Raw genomic sequence first — 20724 nt, 5'->3', positions numbered from 1 at the left:
GTGTTAGCGATAGAAGTGGAATGATGAGACTGTCCATTGTGAGTATTAATAGTGGTTTTATGAGTCATTGTTGGTCAAATGATGATAAGGCTGAAAGAGCATTTTTCAAGAGCAAAAATTAACAAGCAAGACAATAAACGGGGGCGAAGAAACTGTCTTAAAGTGTTTATTGACAGAAATAACACTTCAAACAAATTAATTTTGTGTTTGTGCATATGGACGTCTGTTCTTCGGGCATCCATCTTTGCCCCATTGTGGAATGTAGACATTGAAGTAATATCCATGATCTGACCATGTCAATCCTTCTGTTACAGATGCACTACAGTAGTTTCCATCAGTTTCTTCACAGATTTGATACGGGTCTTCTGGATTCATGTCGTTGTTGTACCTGGAAAATACATTTGAACGACTAAGTTATTCTAAACGGCATACCAAACTTCAGTTCGTGGATGATAAAGTACAGTTGTATTGGTGTTCGGATCAATCACTGGAACTCTTGGGATCAAGTCGAGACGATGGACGATGTGGTAGGAATATGGAAACTGAAAATGTCGCTAATTAAGGTGAAATCAGAAGCCTAAACTTACCGTAGAACTATACCAAAGTGAGAAGTCGTAGTCTCCCAGTCTAGGACTTCCCATAGCGACAACTTTTATTCTTTCAGGAGTATACATCCCATTTGTGACTAAATGAGAAGAGGCAACCCATGAAAGCATACCACCTAGAGAATGTCCATTAACCCATAGATCGAATCCAGGGTATTTGTATTTCAGGCTTCTCAGATCCTGCTCGATTCCTCCGTTCCAAAGAAGCATGAAGTTGTCATATATAGTTTTAAATATCTTTCCATTATTTCCAAAATATGAATGGAGTCCTCTGAAACAAAAATTAGTTGAACACTCAATTTATAATAACTCTTTAAACCTACCCACTGGCCATCTCAGCCGACATCAGTTGGTTCTGAATGTCACCACTGGATCCTCTGAATGATAGGATAAGAACTTTTTGACTGACATCGTATGCAGTGTATCCGATACAAGATATATCTGGAAGAGACTAAATTATTTCTACTTTAAGTTCAATAAACTCACTTGGATTTGCAGCGTAACAACTTACTGTACGGACACGGAATATTTTAATAGTAGGGGTTTGATTGCTGAAAGCAGGAAAATGTTTATGAGAAAAAACACTTCCTCGTTGTGAGAGTTTTGATGACGCTCGGGCATTTGCGTGTTTCAATTTCAGTTTTTAATACTGAAACTGTCAGATTAACTCTAAAAATGTTGGAAAAAAAACTAACTGATAATGTCAAAAAAAAACGAATTAAAATTCGAGGTGGATGGCCTCTAGTCTACTAATTTCATTTCTCTGTTTGTCTTCACTTTAAAGAATTTTTCAGAAAGACACGCAAGTTTCCTTTTTAAAGAGTTTAACTTCAAAGATCATAGGCGGTTTTGGTCTCGAAAAAAAGTCTCTTCAGGTGTTTAGCTATTCAAAACAATGGTGTTTTCTGACTGAAAATGATTTTTCAGGAAGACACGTTTCCTTTTTAAAGAGTTCTACTTCAGAAATCATAGATGTCAGTTCGAAGTTTTTGCTCTTAAAGTAGTGATTACTGGTAAATTAAAAACGCCGGTGTTTTCTAATTAACGTTTTCAGAGACGAATGAAAAGACTCTGAGGCCTTCTACTATTCAGAATTCAACTCACTCAAAACACAATTGTGGGTTAGTTGTGTGAGATGCTGCAGCCAGAGCCAACTGTTGTGTTCTCATGAAATTATCATCATATGCATATCTGGGATCTGGTAGAGCAGGACAGTTCAGTTGGAGCTAAACATTTATTTACTTCAAAAGTTTCCAACTTTCAACATCCTTTAAACTTACCGATATCAAAGTTTTACAGGCTACGAATGTGGAATTGCATTGAGAAGATTCCACGCACCAACTGAAACAAATGGAACGGAAAAATGATAGAATTACACAATTTATGTACATAATAACACTGACAACTAGTGATTTGCAGTGTCTAGCTAGTAACAACACAACCAGAATAACTTACGAGTTTCCTGAACTAACACACGATGAACAGTTTTGGGCAATCGACAGGCCTGGCAAAATGCCAAGCAGAAGAATTATGAGAATCATCTGAAAAAAACTGTCAAAATGCCTTGATAATAGAGTACATCTTCTCTTTAATAGTGGTTTAATGACTCAATCTGTCTAGTCGAATGGCCTAAAGTGATAAGAAATGGGGAAAACAAAATCAGAGGGACAAGTTACAGAACATTAGGAAGAAGAAGAACTTGGATGCGTTGAGGTCCAGGAAATAACAAATTACTTCAGATTACGCTTATGAATTACTGGAATTCAGATTAAGAATTGATTGCCTCATCTTCACATCATTTGAGCGAACAACTCAATAGGAGTCAATTCAAATTTAAATTATTGGACAAAAGAAAATGATTTGTTTTAGCTCAAAGTACTGTATTTCAAAGGAAATTTTTAAAATGCCCGAAACCCAACATAATAAACTGGCCAGATGCTTGAAGCGCACGAAGGCTTCTTACCCTCTCTACCATAACCCTCACGACTTCTAGTTCTTGATCCTTCGACTCCGCCCCCTTCCCTCAACCTCAACCAATACAAAAGTTGTGTGCCAACCGAGCGCATCAAACTGGAACTTCTGCTTATCGAAGCGAGTTCGCATTATTTTTTAATTTCCAGTGTTTATTTTCTGAACTTCAGTGACAAACAATCTCAATGCGCTTCAGTGAGCGTGGATTCATTTTTTGTAGTTCTATTCAATAAGTCAGAGTTGGACTGAGGGAAAGGAATGAGAAAGAAACAGAAGTGAAGAGAGAAGCTTCTTCTGAAACGACCTGAACAGATGGGTCAGATAGGGAAACATAAATACCGTGAATACTGTATTATAACGACACCTGTAATAGAACGGCACCTGTATGTATTATAACGGCACCGAATTCATGAATATGATCATCCTGAATATGATTATCCTGGTGTTTTTTTTCTTGTTTCTGATTAGAAGCAGCGCGATTAATAACTTCTTGATCAGCAAATAGAACGTCCAAAAAAGGTTGTTTTTCCTTTTAAGTTTAATAAGATTCTGGAATCACAAAATTTCACTGGTAGACAGCAGAGTTGCATGGAATTCCGACTTCCGACTTCCGGGCATTTTTATCATTCCGACTTCCGACTTCCGACTTCCTGGCATTTTTATCATTCCGACTTCCGACATCCGGATAAGGAACTTTACTTCCGACTTCCAACTTGCGACTTCCGGATAAGGAATTTTACTTCCAACTTCCGTCATTCCGATTTCCGGATAAGAAATTTTCACTTCCATGCAACTCTACTAGACAGTTGAAAAATATAACGGAATGTCCCTATAATACAGTATTTACGGTATGTTATATCAGTTGTCGTATTAGTTAAGATTTATTCAAAATTAAGCGATTCAAGGTTGTGCATAAGCACTAATATTCATGGGACATCCAGCATGTCCCCATCCAGGAATATCAATGTTAAAATAGTACAGATGGTCGATGTATTGAGTTGAATTTGGATTGATACTGCCACTACAGTAATTTCCATCTGCCTCTTGGCATACTTGGAATGGATCTCCTTGACGCATGTAGTTATTGTACCTGAATCAGTACTTCATTCATAAAACTAACAATCCTTTGAACTCACCAAACTTCAGTTTTTGGGAAGAACAGGGTTGTGTTTGTGGATGGAACAAATGTGGGAGTATGAGCAACTGGATCGGATCGATGGAGAATGTGGAAATTGAATGGGAACTGAAAAGGAAAACTATAGCTAACAGTACTCAGACTCATCTACCGTTTTGGTATGCCAGGCAGCCCAATTGTAATCAGACATTCTCGAAGCACCCATAACGACAACTTTCATTTCTTCTGGTTTATACAGTCCAATATTGACGATCCATGCAGAAGCAGCCCAAGCAAGAGAAGATCCAAGAGAGTGTCCATTCACCCACAGTTCGTAACTCGGATATTTGTATTTTAAATGTCTCAAATCTTGTTGCATTCCTCCATTCCAGAGAAGCAAGAAGTAGTCTTGAATGACTTTGAAAATTTTTCCATTGGTGACGGAGTAATATGATTCAAGACCACTGAAATTGCTCAATGATTGCTTCATTTTTTACAAAAGTTATTGGGTAAATACTGACAAAACTATTAGACAGGTGAGAAGTGAAAAAGTGTGGAACTACCGATATCAGTTCAAAAAAAACGCGATCAAAACCACCCCCTCGTAAGCAAACAATTGACAATAACCATCAAAACATCGTGGGAACATCGACACACTTTTGAAGTTTTTATTCCATTTTCTGTTTTTTATGAACTCCACTCACTATTTCATACAATAATTTGTTAACTCCTTGATCTGATCCTGTCCATGTGCTCCCTTAAATGAAATAGAAATCACTTTTCGTTTCGTGTCGTAAGAAGTGTATCCGACACACGTGACATCATTGTATTCTGTTGAACAGTTCACTGTTCTCACTTGATAAAGCTTCATTGTCGGCAGTTGATTACTGGAAAACAGAGATTCTAGGTAAGACTTTTTCTGACTTGTGATGCCAATTCATCATATTATTTATCATAAACTGATATGATTGAATTGACAAAGAACATAAATGGTCACATTAAGCACAGAAGGCTTACTTGAAACACAGTTGAGGATTCTCATTTTGAGCGGCTGTCGTCAATACCATGATTTCTGATCTCATGAATTCATCATCGTATCCATATTCTGGAGATGTTGGACAGTTTAAGGGAATCTGAAGAAAGAAAGAATTATTGTAAGGTGATTTTCTCACAGAATCTTTACACAATCAAACAAGAAACATAGAATTCTTAGAAAAAGATCAAAATATGCAAATATTTTCGGAGTGTCTTTTCTTTTACTTTCAGGTTTTTTAACTGTCTCCGAATTTTAAATTTTTTTTCAGACTGTTAGGATGCGTATCTGTATTCAGTCAGGACCAGGGCTGGGCAAATTATTTGAATTCTTGATCTGAATGTTTGATATCTTTGGTGAAAGTTGACCAATATGTTCAAAACTTTCTCGGCTGTTTTTAATTACCAATTTTTACATTAGGTTACTCAATTTAGGGAGCAAGGTTGTGCGGTCACAGTGAACTGAAAACGTGGTCAAACAATCTGCCCATTATTGGTCATAACCGAATCAATTTTTGTTAATCGTAGCTTGAACTCTAGAAAACTTTAATTCAATTCTGATTTGTCCGGTTCTTACTAGACTGGAATATTCCGGTAAGCTGGGAAATGTCATTTGTTTAAGTTGAACTTTTGAAACTGAAACTCACATTGATAGACGTTGTACATGTTCCATTCGAGGTACTGCATACCGATGTTTCAACACACCACCTAAAAGATAATTGTTTCAAGATAATCTTCAAAAAAAAATGTTCATGAGAAATTCTATCCCTCCCAATCTCCAGCTATTAACACCTTTTCCTCTCATAAAATGTGATTTATGAAACGTACACTCTGCCAGAATTCACACAATCCGAGCAATTTTCCGCTCGAATAAACTGGAGAAACGGAATAAATAATAGTAGTAATTGTAGAAACATTTCTTCAGTTTTTCTCTATAAAACTGAAAATGTCTCTCTCTCTCTTATCTTCATTCAAATTTATACTGTTGCCATTTCTTCTTATCAGTTGTGACTTGGAGGTGAAGGCTGGAATTGAAGTTTGTCAAGGAAAAAAGGCAAAGTTCAAAAGATCCTCGAGAGATCTCTTCACCAGGAATTAGGTTTTTGGTTCAGAGTCCCACCTTCTGAATTCTGGATTCTCAAGTGGAAGATATTTCTCTCAAAAAAAACTCTTGTTTCTCTGAGCAAATCTTTTAGACATTCTGTCAGTTTTTTGAGTGGTCCCTTCCTTTTTCTCTCATCTCAATTACCCCTTTTCTGTCTTCTCTTTCCACTCTTTTTATTGGGTCTGCCTATAACATCACCTCTGCAAAAAGAATTCCCCCGTCTCTTGTTTCCATTCTTTTCCAATTCCATCTCTTCTTGTGCATCTTTGGATATTTGAACAACTGACCCTTATTATCATACTACCTGGTTTTCAATGAATGCTCAATGAGCTCTTCATCGTTTCCGTTTGCACCCAAAATGTGCCTTGACGTGGCATCTATCTGTTTGCCCTCTGAATTAATGTAGAATTCAATCAAAGACGTCATTTGCAGAAGGTCGTAAATTTGGGTCATGTGAATGATGCGCATCTTTATGTCTTTCACGTTTTCCGGTGTCAAGGGGTGCTCAGTCTACCCAGATTCTTAGAATTATTCTGGATTCATTCATTTTGTCGGAGTCAGATAACGGCCCGGATGCCTTCTACATTTTGATGCATCAGAATCTTCTTTGATTTTAGATGATTTCGGACTGATCTCCTTAGCTTGTTCTGAAAAAAATACTATGGAAAAAACTATTTAGAACAATGTATGAGATTTTTCGGATTTTCAGTAATTTTATTATAAAAACTTCATACAAAAAGTTGCCTGGTGGTTGTGGCCAGAAATGAATTCATTCAAGAAAATCTTTCAAAATCAGCACCAAAAATGTCTCCAATTATTATCGAATTTATGCAACCTGATTGGTTTTAAGACCCTTTGTAACCCCAACAAACAATCCTTCTCTCCCATTTCCGACAAACTTTCTTCAACTTCTTCGAATTCTCTCAACTTTTCCCAAGAATTTCTTTAAAAAAAAGTAGGATAAAGATGAGTTTCCTTTTCTCAACACTTATCTGCCTTGAGTGACTGTGAGCAGCTTTTCTCCATAAATTATTAGATTTCGTTTGGAAGATGTAAGCCCTTTTTGTGTCACTCGGTTCCGTTTTCGGACATTTTCTTATCCTCTTTTCTCCTTCTTTTTTTGTCTTTTTTTGAACTCATTCAGTCCATTTTTTGTTTTTTCTTCAATCTTTTTGATCCCTTCTCATCAATTTGCACAAAAAAGAAGCATCTCACATTTCAGTTTCGGTCTCTTTGTTCCTCTCCATTCTTGGGAATTCCCCTCATTGCTCTGTTGCTCTCAGCAAATGGGCCACTGTTTATTAATAACTGTGTCCTCTAATTGGACGCCTCGAAATTACGCTTTTCCGTTTCAAACTTTCCATGTTTACACTGGTTTTTCAATGAGTTCTTTGGAACTAATTGAGCGAAGGAAACCTTCTTTTCAAAGTAGTTTGATGCGAATTCAAAAGTTTTTGTTCGAGAATTTTGTAGGAAGAAGTGCTGAAAACAGAGTCTGAGCAGATCGAAACGACATATTCTGTGGAAAATTTCCATCATTATTCTTGCAAGTCTAGACTCTAAGTGAACGGCAACACTTTTTAAAGAAAACTTGTTTCTTTATTTGTTTCCTGAAAAATACTCCGTCATGTTCACTTTCCCAAGCACCTTCACTGTGGAGCAAGGCTGTCAAAAAGGCCGTGGGCCGATTCTATATCTCAGTTCCCAGCCATGGAAAATTTTCGCTTCTTCAGGCGGCCTTGTAGAGGACCAAAAGATTAGTCGATGTACAAAAATTCAGCCCATTTGGTTAATCCGCGGCCTCGGCGGCCCTAAAGGCCGAGGGCCGCGGCCGGCCGCGGCCGGCCGTGCGACAGCCTTGCTGTGGAGTACTTTCTAATAAAGGATGAGGTTTCTAGGTATTTTTCAGGATGATCCATCTCTTCTACTCCAACTTGTTCTATTTTTGAAACCGATGGTTTTATCTTAACTCTTTAGAGATAAGGTTACTGTAACTGAAATATTCTGAAAAAGGAAAAAAGGAAAAGATCTGAACGAGCGGGGAACAAATTCTCCGTTTACAGTCGTGTAGACAAATTGACTGTGATCTTTTTCTTTAAAAGCGGTTTGCGAGTACCGAAATGGTAAGTTCTGAGAACTTTTCTTTGTAAATCTTTGTTTCAAGTTCTTCTTACGTTTCCAGTAACGCCATTACCGTAATCAATCGCATGATACAATTGAAACATTCAACCAATTTTCCCATTTTCACGTATCCCATCATCCCGATAGACTTTAGTTCCACTCCGTAGACTGTGTTGTCTCTTTAACTTTCATAATTATTTTAATAACTTTGTTCTTCGACCGTCAAAGTAGAAAGAATTATTCATTTGAACAGGAGAAGGAGCATCATCATTTCATCCATTTACTCTGATTAGAATCCAAACATAACTCTTCTTCCTTGACATTCTTCTTATGAATTTTTGAAATTTCTGAGAATTTCTAGGAGTCATAGGAATAATTGAAACACGGTGCTTTTTATTAGATTACATTTCATCACTCCCTTCCTTTCTTTCCCTTTCTCATCAACGTATTACCCTTTTTAATTTCAGAATAAGAACAACATCTTCATCATCCACCACCTCCTCGTGATCATCATCTTCTTCTCCTATTCCGAGATTTGAAACGTAATAAACAATGGTGAGTTCGACCCCATTTTCTTCATCCATTTCCGTTTTCTTCCATCTGCTCCAAGCAATGAATTAGACACACAAAATGAATGAAATGTGTATGTTTTGTGTGCAAAAACCAACCATTCTCATTGGGTCAAGCGGCACGACCCGGCTCTTTAAAAGCGAACGAGAAAATATATACGGGAAAGAAGAAAGGAGAAAAAAGATTGGGTAATTAAATGAACCCAGAAAAGAGACGAGAAGGCCCATTTTGAAAATGCTGAATAGTGTCCATTTTCCACTGGTCACTCCCACATCTTCGGTCCCACCCGCGCATTTTTCTCATTTGATTTCGACACTCCCTAAACGAGAAGACGTCGTCTTTTTTTTTGCAAGTCGTTTCCGGACACCACTGCAGGAAAAAGGGTAACTTTTGAAGTACACAGCTTTCATGACGTATACCATTTTCATTTTTGGTCAAAATACCGTACTACTTTCGAGATCAAAACTTTCTGAGAGCCAAGATCAAAACACATTTTTTTGCAAAAGCAAACACTTCCGTTTTGACCATTTATCCAAGAATTCAATCAAATTTTCGTATGTTTCTGAATGTGTTTGAACTCGAGATTAGTTTCTAAGTTACTTTAAACTTATTCAAAGTCACGTCTACATTATTCAGGATTTCATAAGTCAGTCGAGCTAGATGCTGGAAACCTTATTGATGGTTTTCTAGCACTCTCTGGCTCAAAGTACTACCGTAGTTCTCCAATGACCACTAGCTCGAAGCGCCGTCAAGCCTCTAATAGATGAGCCGTATTTAGCATGGATTAACCACAGGAAGAACTCTTGGAACACTGGTTTTTTTGAGACCAGGCCCTACTTGATGACTGAGTTCAGGCAACGATGGTTAAGTCGCACCTGGAACTGAGCCCTCAAAAGAATGTAAATCTCTTTTATTATTATTGGGACAAGCAGACAAACAAACTTTGCTCAGCCACTTTCCAAAATTACCGTAATAATGGCAATAATGATTTCATTATATCCGATTACTCATCATTTTCATATTTCTCTTTTCCATCTTTTCTCATTATCCAATTATGAAACATTCGAAGTCTAAAGTGTCATTGTCCTTTAGTTTCTAATTATCCGATTGTTCCAACAAACTTCATTCACTGTCGTCTCTTCTATTTACTCCACTCTCTCGTTTCAATATATTTGAGAAAGTGTCAAAAACTTTCGGAGAGATGCTCGATTGCTTGCTCTCGATTCCTCAATTCATCTAAACATTCTTGTACTTTAACCTTCAAATCTAAAACATTCACCTTTCTATTTTTTCCTGGAATTGGTACAATGATCATTTAATTTTCTTCTAACTGGTTCCTTAATCTATTTCCTATCAACAAACCACTCTAGTACGATTATGAAACGTAAATATAAATAGTTGGTGCAGGCCAAAAAGGAGTTAGTGACGGCCGAGTTTATGCAATTACGGAATAATGTCCATGATTGATTCTTTGATTTTCCGAGAACTGAAAGTGTGGTTTAGTCTTACGGAAGTTTAATCTCAAAATTGGAGGTATTTGGGTTGTGTTTCTCAATTTCTTCGAAACTTTTTTCTGACTTCTGAATTCAATAATAGAGGCCAAAGATACCCTGATCATTGAATGTGAGATTTCTGACACCGGAGGAACATATCAGGTACTAAATGTGAGAAACTTGGAGTTTCAATTGTTGTTACGAATCAGATCTACCTGAATATATGAACATCCGCTACGTTTAAAAAAAAAGAGAAGTGCCCTCACTAAAATTTTTCTAGTTCTCAAAACGATATCAGTCCTGAGATCCAGGTATTTCTTCAAACAACACAAACTGAAAACCTTTTCACCATCACAAATCTTGATAAAGTCGGCCTTAAATCCAAATTTTTAATAAAGAAAGTATAAACATGGTGGTGTCCTTGTGAAAAGACTAATCCGAAAAAACCTTAGTCATTGTGTAGAACTAACAATTTGCACTCCAAGGCCACAAGACAACGAAATTGGTTCTCTTCTGGTTCATTTTGCATTTTTAATTTCGTGATTCTTGTAGTCGAAGTAGTTTCCTCAATTTATGAACATTCTTACGCAATCAGCATGCTCAGATTAAATGTAGCCATTTGGCTAGAAGTTCAAGATATCAAACCTACCGTATTCAATCAAACATAACACACTCGAAACATTCTAATATGTGTTTTTAACTAAAAGAAAATACACTAAATTCTATTTATTACATAGTTACCCATTCTCAATAAGTCCATAGCAAGGTGTGTGTTGTTTCTGCATCTGTCAACTACTTGATTGAGTTACTTCAAATACGGAACAACTTCTTTTTTCTCTCTCTCTCTTTTCTCTTTCTTCCTAGTTTTTTGCTCTTTATGCTTTTGAATAGGTCACTCACTTTGCCGATTAGTACAAATTAGCTTCCTCTTTTTTCCCGCTGACTTAGATTTTCTTTCCGTACAAAAAGTTTAAGAAGATCTATATCTAAGATACTTATTACAGGTTCTAGATCTTTTCTAAAAATGTTGTATAAAAACAGAAACATACAAGGAGAGACTGTTTTCGTTTCCTATATTGTTCGAAATACAGATCACATGTTTTGTTGTCATTTGTGCCACGTCATCATCGTGTCCTTTATACATATACTCGCCCTCATCCTCTCTCAACTTTTCTCTTTTTTTGTCGCCTCAGGCAAATAACTTGATTAACTTCATTTTGACTTCTTCTATTTTCTTGACCACGTGCAAACATCTTCTGGACCATCGACTACTTGATTTCTTTATTCTTGCAGAAGCTGTTTAGTGAGAGAGATATTTCTTGATTTATGAATTGCTACTTCTTTTACACGACGTCGAGATAAATTGATTCAATTTTCGGCTACTTTCTGAGGAAAGATTGTGAAAAAATATAGGAAACTATTGAAAAAGTGGTGCAGTTTGAGAGTTTTTGTTTTTTGTTTTATGTACACTTTAAAGAAGTTTAATTCTAGAACTTCCCGTTCCAAAAATTTATTCTGATTTGTGCGTTGACGGATTGAAGTATCTGAACTCTGAGCTCAATACTTGTTACTCCGGACCATTATTAAGTTTGTGAGTGTCAGTACCGACTAGGAATTGAAATTTTTAAATCTTCTTGTGATTTTTTCTAGAGAACGCTAACCTTTGATAAAAAATGAACGACATCTGCCGACCGTCTGTTGAATTTCTAGGGCCTGGACAGCTCAATCTAGTCATTGGGTCAAAAAATGTTAGAGTTGCAAGAAGTTTAAACGTTCTTTGTGCTGCGAGATTTGAGCTTTCAATATCCAGAGAATCTAGACAGTAAATCTTCAATCATTTTCATCGAAACAAAGTTCATTTTTCCTGCAAATGTTTCAAAACATACCAGCTACGACTGCTTCATTTTTTTACTTTTCCTCTTAACGTTTTCAACAAATGAAAGCCGAGATGTGCCTTAAAATTTTGGAGTTTGATTGGTCAGACATCATGCAAATAAAACACATTTTCTCGGCCGGACCTCACTCTAGTAATGAAAGAAACAAAAAGTTGAAAATGTCAATGATGGCTTGAAAGAATGAAACACCAAAACAATATCTTCCAATAATCCCATCTCCTTAACATTCAATTCTTTCGTTTATCCCTTTCTTCTTATTCAAACAAATTCTTCTTTTTCTTCTCCTTTTCACCAAAAAAAAGAGTCCATTCTGATGGGATATAATGGAGGTGAAAGTTCGATTCTGCAATTCGATACAACCGGGAGGAGCCCCTCTTTTCCCTTCTTTCCTCTTCCCATTTCGCTCTATCGAGAGCACCAAATGTAGGCGTGGCAGTCTTCCCTTTACAGACGTTTTGAGAAATATCTTCGGAGAACGGAGAACCTTCCTTTTACTTTTTGATTCGACAACATCTTCTTATTCTTGCTTCATAGATGAATTTCCAGATTCTCATGGAAGATGTCGAGGTTGAAGGCATTGATCAGTTTGCTGCCCTTCTCATTTTCTTGGTGAGTTATCAACTTTTCGGTATTTGAAAAACAAAAATAGGAAAACTGGTCTATCGGTATTTCTACAGTCGCTTTTGGTCCTACTCAAAGACTGAAACCGTAGAAAAAAAGAGTCTGATCTTGTAACTAGACGCAGTGACAAGAAACTGTATCAATTTATAAAAATAAGATTATCGGATTAGATTCCAGAAATTCTTCTGCTGATCTTTTTATCATTTTTACCCGGATACTAATGATACATCCCTGTATCAGAAGTCTATGTCTGAAAATGTTTTAGATCTCAAAAACCTCAGTATATCAAAGTGAGGAGAAATGTAGACATACTCAACATAAATAACAAATTTGATCTACTGTTCGAGACTTTTCCTAAACAGTATTGTTTTCAGACGAGTTTCGTCGGATTTGCATGTAACACGTTCATTGCCTTCTACATCACCCGTCTCTCCCTTCTACGGAATTCCTTCGGACGTCTTCTTCAACTTCAAGCAGCCGGTGACGCCGTCTTTGTTCTAGTCTGGGCTTTCTACTTTGCTCCTGTCCTCTTTTTGTGAGTCACTCACTTTCAGTTTTATCTCTTCCTTCTGCTCTTCCAAATGACTTTTTCTACAAACCGAGGCCTCTGGTCTAGTCGGTTGACGAAATTTGAGATTTTAGGGAAGAGAGTAGAGACGGAGAGAGTTTCAATGATGCCATGAGCGGAAGTGCGACTCCGTCAAGCGTATTCAGTTTCCAGAAAACGATATTTACCACATTTACAGCGATATAAAACCGCTGCAATCGTTGGGTGTTGCGTCGAGATTCGCACAGTTATGTCTGATTTGTTACGATATTTCAATCTACACACATCTAGTCATTTCGCTCAACAGGTAACTAAAACTTACTGAGCCGTTTCTAAAAGTTATACAGTTCTGTTTGAATCCATCTGTCACAATTTCAGATTCATCTCCCTCTACTTCCCAACCAGCTATCAAACCATTTTCACCGACAGATTCACAACTTTCCTAATATGTGCTATTGTACTTGTTTCATTCGGATTTTCCTGGTTTCTTGTTATCGGTAAGACTTCTTTCTTTGATATAACTCCTACCTTTTCTATTATTCAGTGGACTGCAAAATGGGTTTTTCGATTCCAAGATGGATGCTGGACTACGTCAGTCCGCCATGTGAAATGATCAATGTCTACTATGCAGAGTTTTTCAGGTAATCTCTGTTCAATTCGAACCTTTCCACTTAAAAAACTAACTTTCCAGAGGATTAATTGTAATTTCAATGTTTGCAATCACCAACAGTTTCACATTCTGTCGAATGCACATGCACAATAGAAAGAAACAATCAGAATCAACATTCGAAACGACTCAACAGAAAAAGAGGAGAGCTGTAGAGACTGCGTTCGTTCAACAAGTAACTCTTCAAGGACTTTTATACGTTCTGGAACTTGTCACTTATTTCTATGTTGCTCTATTCTTCCCTGTTCCACTCGAACCAAAAGCTCTCTCGGAGTCTTCGAATCGATGGCCTAATTTCTTATTGACAACGTACGCGTGGATTCTGGTTCACGCTCTTGATGGGTAACTTTAATAATTGAAGAAGTCTGAAGTTTTATCAATTAATTTCAGTGTGATCACTCTAATCTTCAACAAACAATTCCGAAATGTTCTCCGTCATCCATTCCGTTCTCAAGCCACTTTGAATGCCTCGAAAACGCCATCAAGGTAAGATAAGGATATCTGATTCAGTGTGAACGGTACATTTTCCCTTGGAACATATCTCACCTCTGTATTCAAACCGATTTCAGAAGTCTTGTTGGCGGCAAAGAAACTACACCGGTTATAATTTTATGATAACAGCAAAAAAGTTCTATTATTTAGTTGTGTTATTCATATATCTACTTCTATCAAAATCATATATTTATACGAGTATCCAGGGGTTCGATCCCTACGGTTAGTTGCCAACAATGTGTCGTCTGTCTCAAACCTTTTTCCCCCGTTTTCTGAGTTGAATGTGAACTAAAGTTTGCTATTGAACTAGAGAACAATACTATACGAAACATTCTCGAAATTCTAATTAGACTGTCAGCAGAGTACAATTCCATTACCCAAAGAAACAACTATAACCTTCTCCCAAGTCTATCCATTTTCAGTTTTCCTAATAAGTTCAACATCCTCTCCATACCTAAGACACCCATTCAAGCTTTCAGACGAAGCCGATTCGTGACCAATCGAGACGACTCGAACCGTAAAAAGAGCTCAATTCTTGCCTGCACGTTCATCTCCAATTCAAATACTGGATATGGATCATCTGTTCATGTCTGAATAATCTTCTTCCTTCTTTTTCATCATTGCTTTAATTTATCTAAAAGGATCTCATTCTCCTTATCAACCTGTCGCATTCTGATTCTAATTTGCAAAACCCTGAATTTTTAAGAAAAAAGAAACAAGTAATCGGTTCACAGCTTTATAAATACGAGTTAATTTTTTTTACAAAAGAATAAACACATCTTTTTTGATTTCGTGTATTTGTACTCGGTTGAGACCAGAAAGTGATTGAGATACTCGTAGACAATTTGGATGAAGAGAGAAATAGAGACTCTCCGAATGAGAATGAAAGCTTCTTGGGGGATAGTGAAACCAGCATTGAGATATCATACAATTGGTTCATGCTCTTCCGAATGAATGTCGTCATCCATGTCGTCTAGATCCATTTCTAGTTCTTCCACGTGGACATTCGGGATTCGACCATTCTTCTTCGGACTGAACAGTAATCGAGCAGTTTCGTAATCAACCTGGAATATGAACTGGTTGGAAACAATTCCAGACATAAAAAAGATTATTCCTTCGTTTCTTTATTTTTCTTCATTGAACTTTTAATAGTTTCACCTGAGCCCGGTTGCGAAGACCGTTTAGATGCCTATGTATTCGTTTTAAGCATGCAATTATCTTACCTCAAGTTGCACTTTGATTCCTCCCGGTCTCCTTTTTGAAACTTTTACTTTTTTCCCTTCATTATCTCTCATCTTTTTGGATGATGATGAAGAAACTGTAAGAGTACGATGCTTCCTTTTTCCAAGTGGAGAAGTAATTGTTGTAGGATTTGATGGTGTTGATAGAGTCTGAAATTGACAGTTATGATATTATCTTTGATCGAAAGTTCCAACCGAAGTAGATCTAGCATTAAATGGTAATTGTCCCTCATCAAATGGTTCATCTGGAGCAATACTAATATTCGTGACGTTTTGTTTCCTTTGAATCTGTCTCAAAATCTCTTCTTGATCATTCCGGAAACGACTTTCCACACTTTTCGTTTTATTCTGAACACCAAAAATGCATTGCTTATTTTTTCTCTGAATCTCTTACAAACCTGTAGTCTTTCATTCTTAAAATCCTCTTGCATGATGGAGCAATACGTGAAATGCACACGTTTCCGGTACCTCCACTTTGAATTGTTCAGTGATTTTCTGCAATTCATTCGTTCAATTTAAACCAGAGAACACAAAAAACACACCGAAACTTTCGAACATCCCACATGAAATTGTACACTTGAACTGTGATAATTCGAAGGAACATTTGAACGAAAAGAAATATCAATGAAATGATTGCGACGAATCGAATCAGCAATGGATTCTTGTCACAATAGATCAACTCTTCATTGTATCCTCCAAAGTCAGCAGCCAATGCAAAAGCGGCATCGAGAAGAAGAAATACGCACGTGGCATATTGAAAGAAGAGTTGAAGACGGAGGAGACGAGCGTTTCTTTCAACAATTGAGATCACGAAAATGACCTGAAATCTCCCATTTTTTAAAAAACGTTGTGAATTTTATTGGGGAAGAAGATTTACAAGTGTTGAAGGTTTTTGTGATTTGGGTTTTCAAAAATACTGATAACCTGATTTAGTTTTCCTGGTTCCAAACTTTATAAAAACCAAATCAGAATCTTTCTAGAATTCCCTAAAATATGAAACAGTTCGTAAATAGTTATCAACTAAATACATGACCATGTTTTCAGGACCCGAAGTTCTGTGGAGCACTACAATAAAATAGCAAAATTTGATCTGATTTTGCCTTGATGCAGAGAAAAAAGAAAAAAAACTCACTTTAAATGAATAAAAAACAGCATACTGTAAAGCTGTTAAGTAGAATACGATAAGTGGTTTCGAGTATACATCACACCACGGCAGAAATATTGCATAATGGAGCATTACTGCCAGAAAACAGACCAAAGCGAAACTTGACTCAATTATACAAACTAATAGTGCCCTGAAAAAAGTCTGTTCTGTTATCCGTTCTGAACGAAGTACTAACCAAGAAGGAGTCGCTGGAACTGCTAGTGTCTTCCAGAAAAATGGCATTTGATATCTATGAGAAGAGGGATCAAATCGTTCGGCTCCAACTTGTTCGTACACTTCTAAAGGAGTATTTATCGGCCATGGAAACCTCATTTCTGAAAATTAGAATAGTTTTTGTATTGAACTATTTCGCAACATTTTCGAGTAACCTTGTTCTTAATTGCAAAAGTTTCATCCCAAGAATTTCAAAATTCCAACACAAACCACATTCTAACTGTATTCAGATCTCTCCCCAAAAACAAACATAGACCAGAGTACACATATTTCTTCCCCATGATGAATTCATCGACGTCTTCTTTTTTTTGCTGTTATCAAATTATCAGATCGAATCTAAGTCACTCGGTTTTCATAGTCTCTGTACTCTTCTCTTCCGCTTTTTTGAATCATTTGAGGGTCTACTATTCTTTCCGAATTGGAAAATGGTTTGGATCAAATCATAAAACACTTTTTTTTCTCATTCTTTGATCTTTTTTTCTTTTTTTTTATTGGAACGGTTCGATGAATGATGGATGGGTTGAAGAGAAGTGTTCAAAAGTGTAAAATTCAAAAAAAGTAGAATGATAAGAAGAAGAAGATGAGTAATGAAACAAAACACAAGATACTGTGTGTAGTGAGTGAGAAATTAAGGAATTGATCTCAAAGATTTCGAAAAAAAGAGGAAGAAGGAAGACGTGTGATTGTCGAATTCCGAATAAAGTCTCGAATTACAAGATGTTATTTATCTCTTATTTAGGATTGAGCTATCAAACTATTTCAAGAATATCGGAATTGTGATGAGTCATCAATGTTGGAGTCTGAGTCGTGATAACTTATGTGATGATCTCTTTAAAATGTGCTGAAAAAGAAAATTTTTATGAACAAGTTGCGCAGTTTTTAAAAAAGTTTGTTGCCGAATGATTTTCCTACTTTCGGTACTGATTATTAATGTTATTTTGAAATGTATGTAAGAAAGATCTAAATCGTTTGAAATATTTGCAAGTGTAACGAAGAATTTCAAAACCAAAAAAGTTTTGTTAACACCTAGAATCATCAACCTGCTGGTTCGCCAAAATGTTCAATTATGTGGCAAGCTCTTCCCGATTATTGAACGGAAGGTTATTGTCACTTGATCATTTTAGAATGAGATACTTACAAATATATCCTAATTCGAAAAAAGACATCGATATCCGACCCTTTGTACAATATAGAGTTCCATTTTAGTTGTTCTGATTAGCAAAAGATTGGTTGACTATCACTGTTTTCTCAAAATATTCTGACAATTTCCTAGAAATGACATCAACGAAATCAACAAAACCTAATAGAGCAGTGAATATTGGAACTTCACTTTCCTCATGATTTTCTCTTGATTTTCGTCTTATTTTTAGGTTGAAACCACCAATGATCCATGTTTTGCAGTTTACCTACTTCCAATTTCGATGTCTCTGAATATTTTATTTTCTTTTTTCAAGTCACGTCAATGTTTTCTACTACAGAGACGACTATAAACAAAAATATCAATCCGCCGGATACAAATGTTAATTTATCTCTCTGTATCTGGGTCTCTCATCTTTTTTATTATCTCTTCTTTCTTCAAATTTCCCTTTTTATTCACACATCTCTCTTTTTTTCTCTTCTGCAAATAAACAAGTTCTGATTATCTAATTGCTTCTAATGAATGACGACACCAGAAAAAAGAATAGAGAAAACGAAGAGGGTTATCTATATTTTCAATACAGAAATACTCACGTTTATGATCACTTAAATCATGCCACAACTGGCTCCAATCCTTCTTGAGCCGTCGTCGAAACCTGCGGAATCGTCCGCCGGCTTCTTCGAATCCGCCATCTTCTTCGTTCATCGTCGTCTAGTTTCTTCTCGTCCTCTTCTATTTGACTTTTTTCGATCTACAACAAGTTACGCTAATCAAATCACCGAAGACGTTGACGGAGGTGGAAGTTAGAGGATGGATGAGATGGATGGAGAAGAAAAGGGAATTGAAACGAACGGAGTGATGAAACAAGGGAAAAAATAGGAATAGAGTGGAATTTGAAAAATTTCGAAATAAGAAAATGGGTTGAACAATGTTAAAATGAGTTCCAAACTGTAATGAATGGAACGGAGTCTTCAAAAATACAAGAAACCGGAGAAGAGGATGCTCAAAGTCTTCAAACAAAGTGCTCACTGCAAACTATTTTCTCAAATGTGCAGATCTGAAAATGAAAAATCCGGACGGTGTCTCAAGGAACATTCGCAGATTCGGAAACATGGGAGTGCAAACATTTTCATCAAATGGGCCTGGTGTTATTCTAAAGATGCATTCTCTACACTCAAGATTAATTCTTCGCTTCCTTTTCCTTCTAGACGCCAACTAGGTGTTCCTTTCTTTTGTGACCTACAAACTATGATTTGTACTTTATCAAGGAATCACTTTTTTGAGAAAGTACGGGATGTGTAAGGAATGCCCATTAAATTATTTGAACCTAATACTGATTCGAAAATTTATTTTACAGCAGTGTTTCGAAAAATTTTAAGCAACACGGAAAAGACAAAGTTAATTGAGTTTTAGTTTTTTGGACGGATAACCTGACTTATAAATATGAGATTGCTAGAAACTGATATTTGTGAATAGTTATCTTTTTGTATAGATGTAAATCCTAAGAACTTGAAAAGTTGTGCAATTCCACTAAAAACTTATTTTCAATGTTAAAAACAGTGCCATGATATGAATTTTCCTGTCCCATCCGGACCCCTCTTTCGTACGGCAAAACAAAAAACTCTGAGAAATGTTTAAAAGACAATGAACAACCTACAGTGAAGTGTTAATTTGACAGTCTATATCAATACCAAAAAATGATTGATTGATTGATCGATTAGCCTGTGGCACTTCCATCAAAACACTCATCAGTTCCAGTCAGAAAATAGAAAACGAACGGGAAAAGTTATGTATAAAAGAGAATGATTAAGGACGGGACTGTTGCCAATAAATTGTGAACCAATGTGAAGTATTCAGAAGATGAAATGAGACATAAAGAGATGCAGATTGCAAAACGGATTCTGATTGGATTGGGTCGATGCATGCGGCCTCAGAAGGAGGGCAACAGATAGACCCGCCACGGCACTGATGATCGAATCAGAAAAAGTATCGGAACTTTTCGGGGAGAGAAATAAATTGAAAGAGGAGGAGAGGTGATAGGGGGAGGAAGCAAAGAGAGAAGAGAAGGGGACTGTGAAATATATGGCAGGCCTTCTTAATTTGCACGACTTCATTACATCAGGATAAATTTAATGAGTCGGCGGAAATATATCGGATGAGAGATTTAGACATTAGTGGAGGAAGGAAGATGAAGTTTCGAAACAAATGAAACGTTTTGGATCTATTTATCATTTTCTTGTCGTCGGGCTGGTTTAGTATAGATGGACTATCACGGGAGGGAGAGGAAAGAATAGTTAAGAAGAGAGATAGGTGGGATGGGGGAGAATATTCTTTGATCTTGAGAATAGCTAAACAGTTTCATATGAAATAGTCTTGAAATTGTTCATGTGATCAATGAAATTGGAAATCATCGGGGGGAAGAAATTGATACTGGAAGTTGTTAGATCGAATTCATCAACCATCAGTGCTATTCTGAAAAAAAAACACTTTTTGGAATTTACTATCACAGTTAAAGGGAGTATAAAAACGTTCATAGAACAAAACTAATGTGATGCATGAATGATGTTCGACTCAACTCACTTTCTGAACAAAAAAAAAATGTATTTCGAAACAATTGGTTTAGTGAAACATCATGTACTTCAAATTGATTCACTTTGATGACTCATTTCGTTCGGAACATCATTCAACAGACTTGAGTTAATTATACTATTAATTGACCTTTAAAAGATTTTTC

At 36.5% G+C, this 20724-nt stretch overlaps 5 protein-coding genes across 5 annotated transcripts; 2 read left to right on the top strand and 3 right to left on the bottom strand.

Annotated features, from left to right (window-relative positions):
* Nucleotides 1-195: 195 nt before the first annotated feature.
* Nucleotides 196-2146, bottom strand: GCK72_009399 (uncharacterized protein; the record flags this gene model as incomplete). The annotated part of the gene is made up of 8 exons (XM_003112966.2): nt 196-388; nt 433-542; nt 588-876; nt 929-1046; nt 1092-1156; nt 1710-1831; nt 1886-1946; nt 2061-2146. The coding sequence occupies 8 exons, from the start codon at nt 2144-2146 to the stop codon at nt 196-198; spliced, it is 1044 nt and encodes a 347-aa protein (XP_003113014.2).
* A 1330-nt stretch (nt 2147-3476) lies between these two features.
* Nucleotides 3477-6295, bottom strand: GCK72_009398 (uncharacterized protein; the record flags this gene model as incomplete). Its single annotated transcript, XM_003113296.2, has 7 exons — nt 3477-3666; nt 3713-3819; nt 3863-4154; nt 4395-4577; nt 4708-4823; nt 5370-5430; nt 6132-6295. The coding sequence occupies 7 exons, from the start codon at nt 6293-6295 to the stop codon at nt 3477-3479; spliced, it is 1113 nt and encodes a 370-aa protein (XP_003113344.2).
* A 6145-nt stretch (nt 6296-12440) lies between these two features.
* On the top strand, nt 12441-14827 carry GCK72_009397 (uncharacterized protein; the record flags this gene model as incomplete). Its single annotated transcript, XM_003112829.2, has 8 exons — nt 12441-12515; nt 12902-13062; nt 13274-13381; nt 13453-13571; nt 13619-13715; nt 13766-14083; nt 14132-14227; nt 14713-14827. 8 exons carry the CDS (start codon nt 12441-12443, stop codon nt 14825-14827), a joined length of 1089 nt encoding a protein of 362 aa, XP_003112877.2.
* Nucleotides 14828-15156: 329 nt separating this feature from the next.
* GCK72_009396 (uncharacterized protein) lies at nt 15157-18695 on the bottom strand (the record flags this gene model as incomplete). The annotated part of the gene is made up of 8 exons (XM_003112882.2): nt 15157-15297; nt 15457-15624; nt 15670-15822; nt 15873-15969; nt 16017-16294; nt 16607-16769; nt 16815-16953; nt 18584-18695. 8 exons carry the CDS (start codon nt 18693-18695, stop codon nt 15157-15159), a joined length of 1251 nt encoding a protein of 416 aa, XP_003112930.1.
* On the top strand, nt 18603-19942 carry GCK72_009395 (uncharacterized protein; the record flags this gene model as incomplete). Its single annotated transcript, XM_053727363.1, has 2 exons — nt 18603-18792; nt 19848-19942. 2 exons carry the CDS (start codon nt 18603-18605, stop codon nt 19940-19942), a joined length of 285 nt encoding a protein of 94 aa, XP_053586940.1.
* Nucleotides 19943-20724: the final 782 nt, after the last annotated feature.

This window comes from Caenorhabditis remanei, chromosome III, assembly GCF_010183535.1.
Source record: "Caenorhabditis remanei strain PX506 chromosome III, whole genome shotgun sequence".
NCBI classification, from domain to species: Eukaryota; Metazoa; Nematoda; class Chromadorea; order Rhabditida; family Rhabditidae; genus Caenorhabditis; species Caenorhabditis remanei.
The sequence above is the reverse complement of the archived record's forward strand: the minus strand, read 5'-3'. Positions and strand labels throughout refer to the sequence as shown.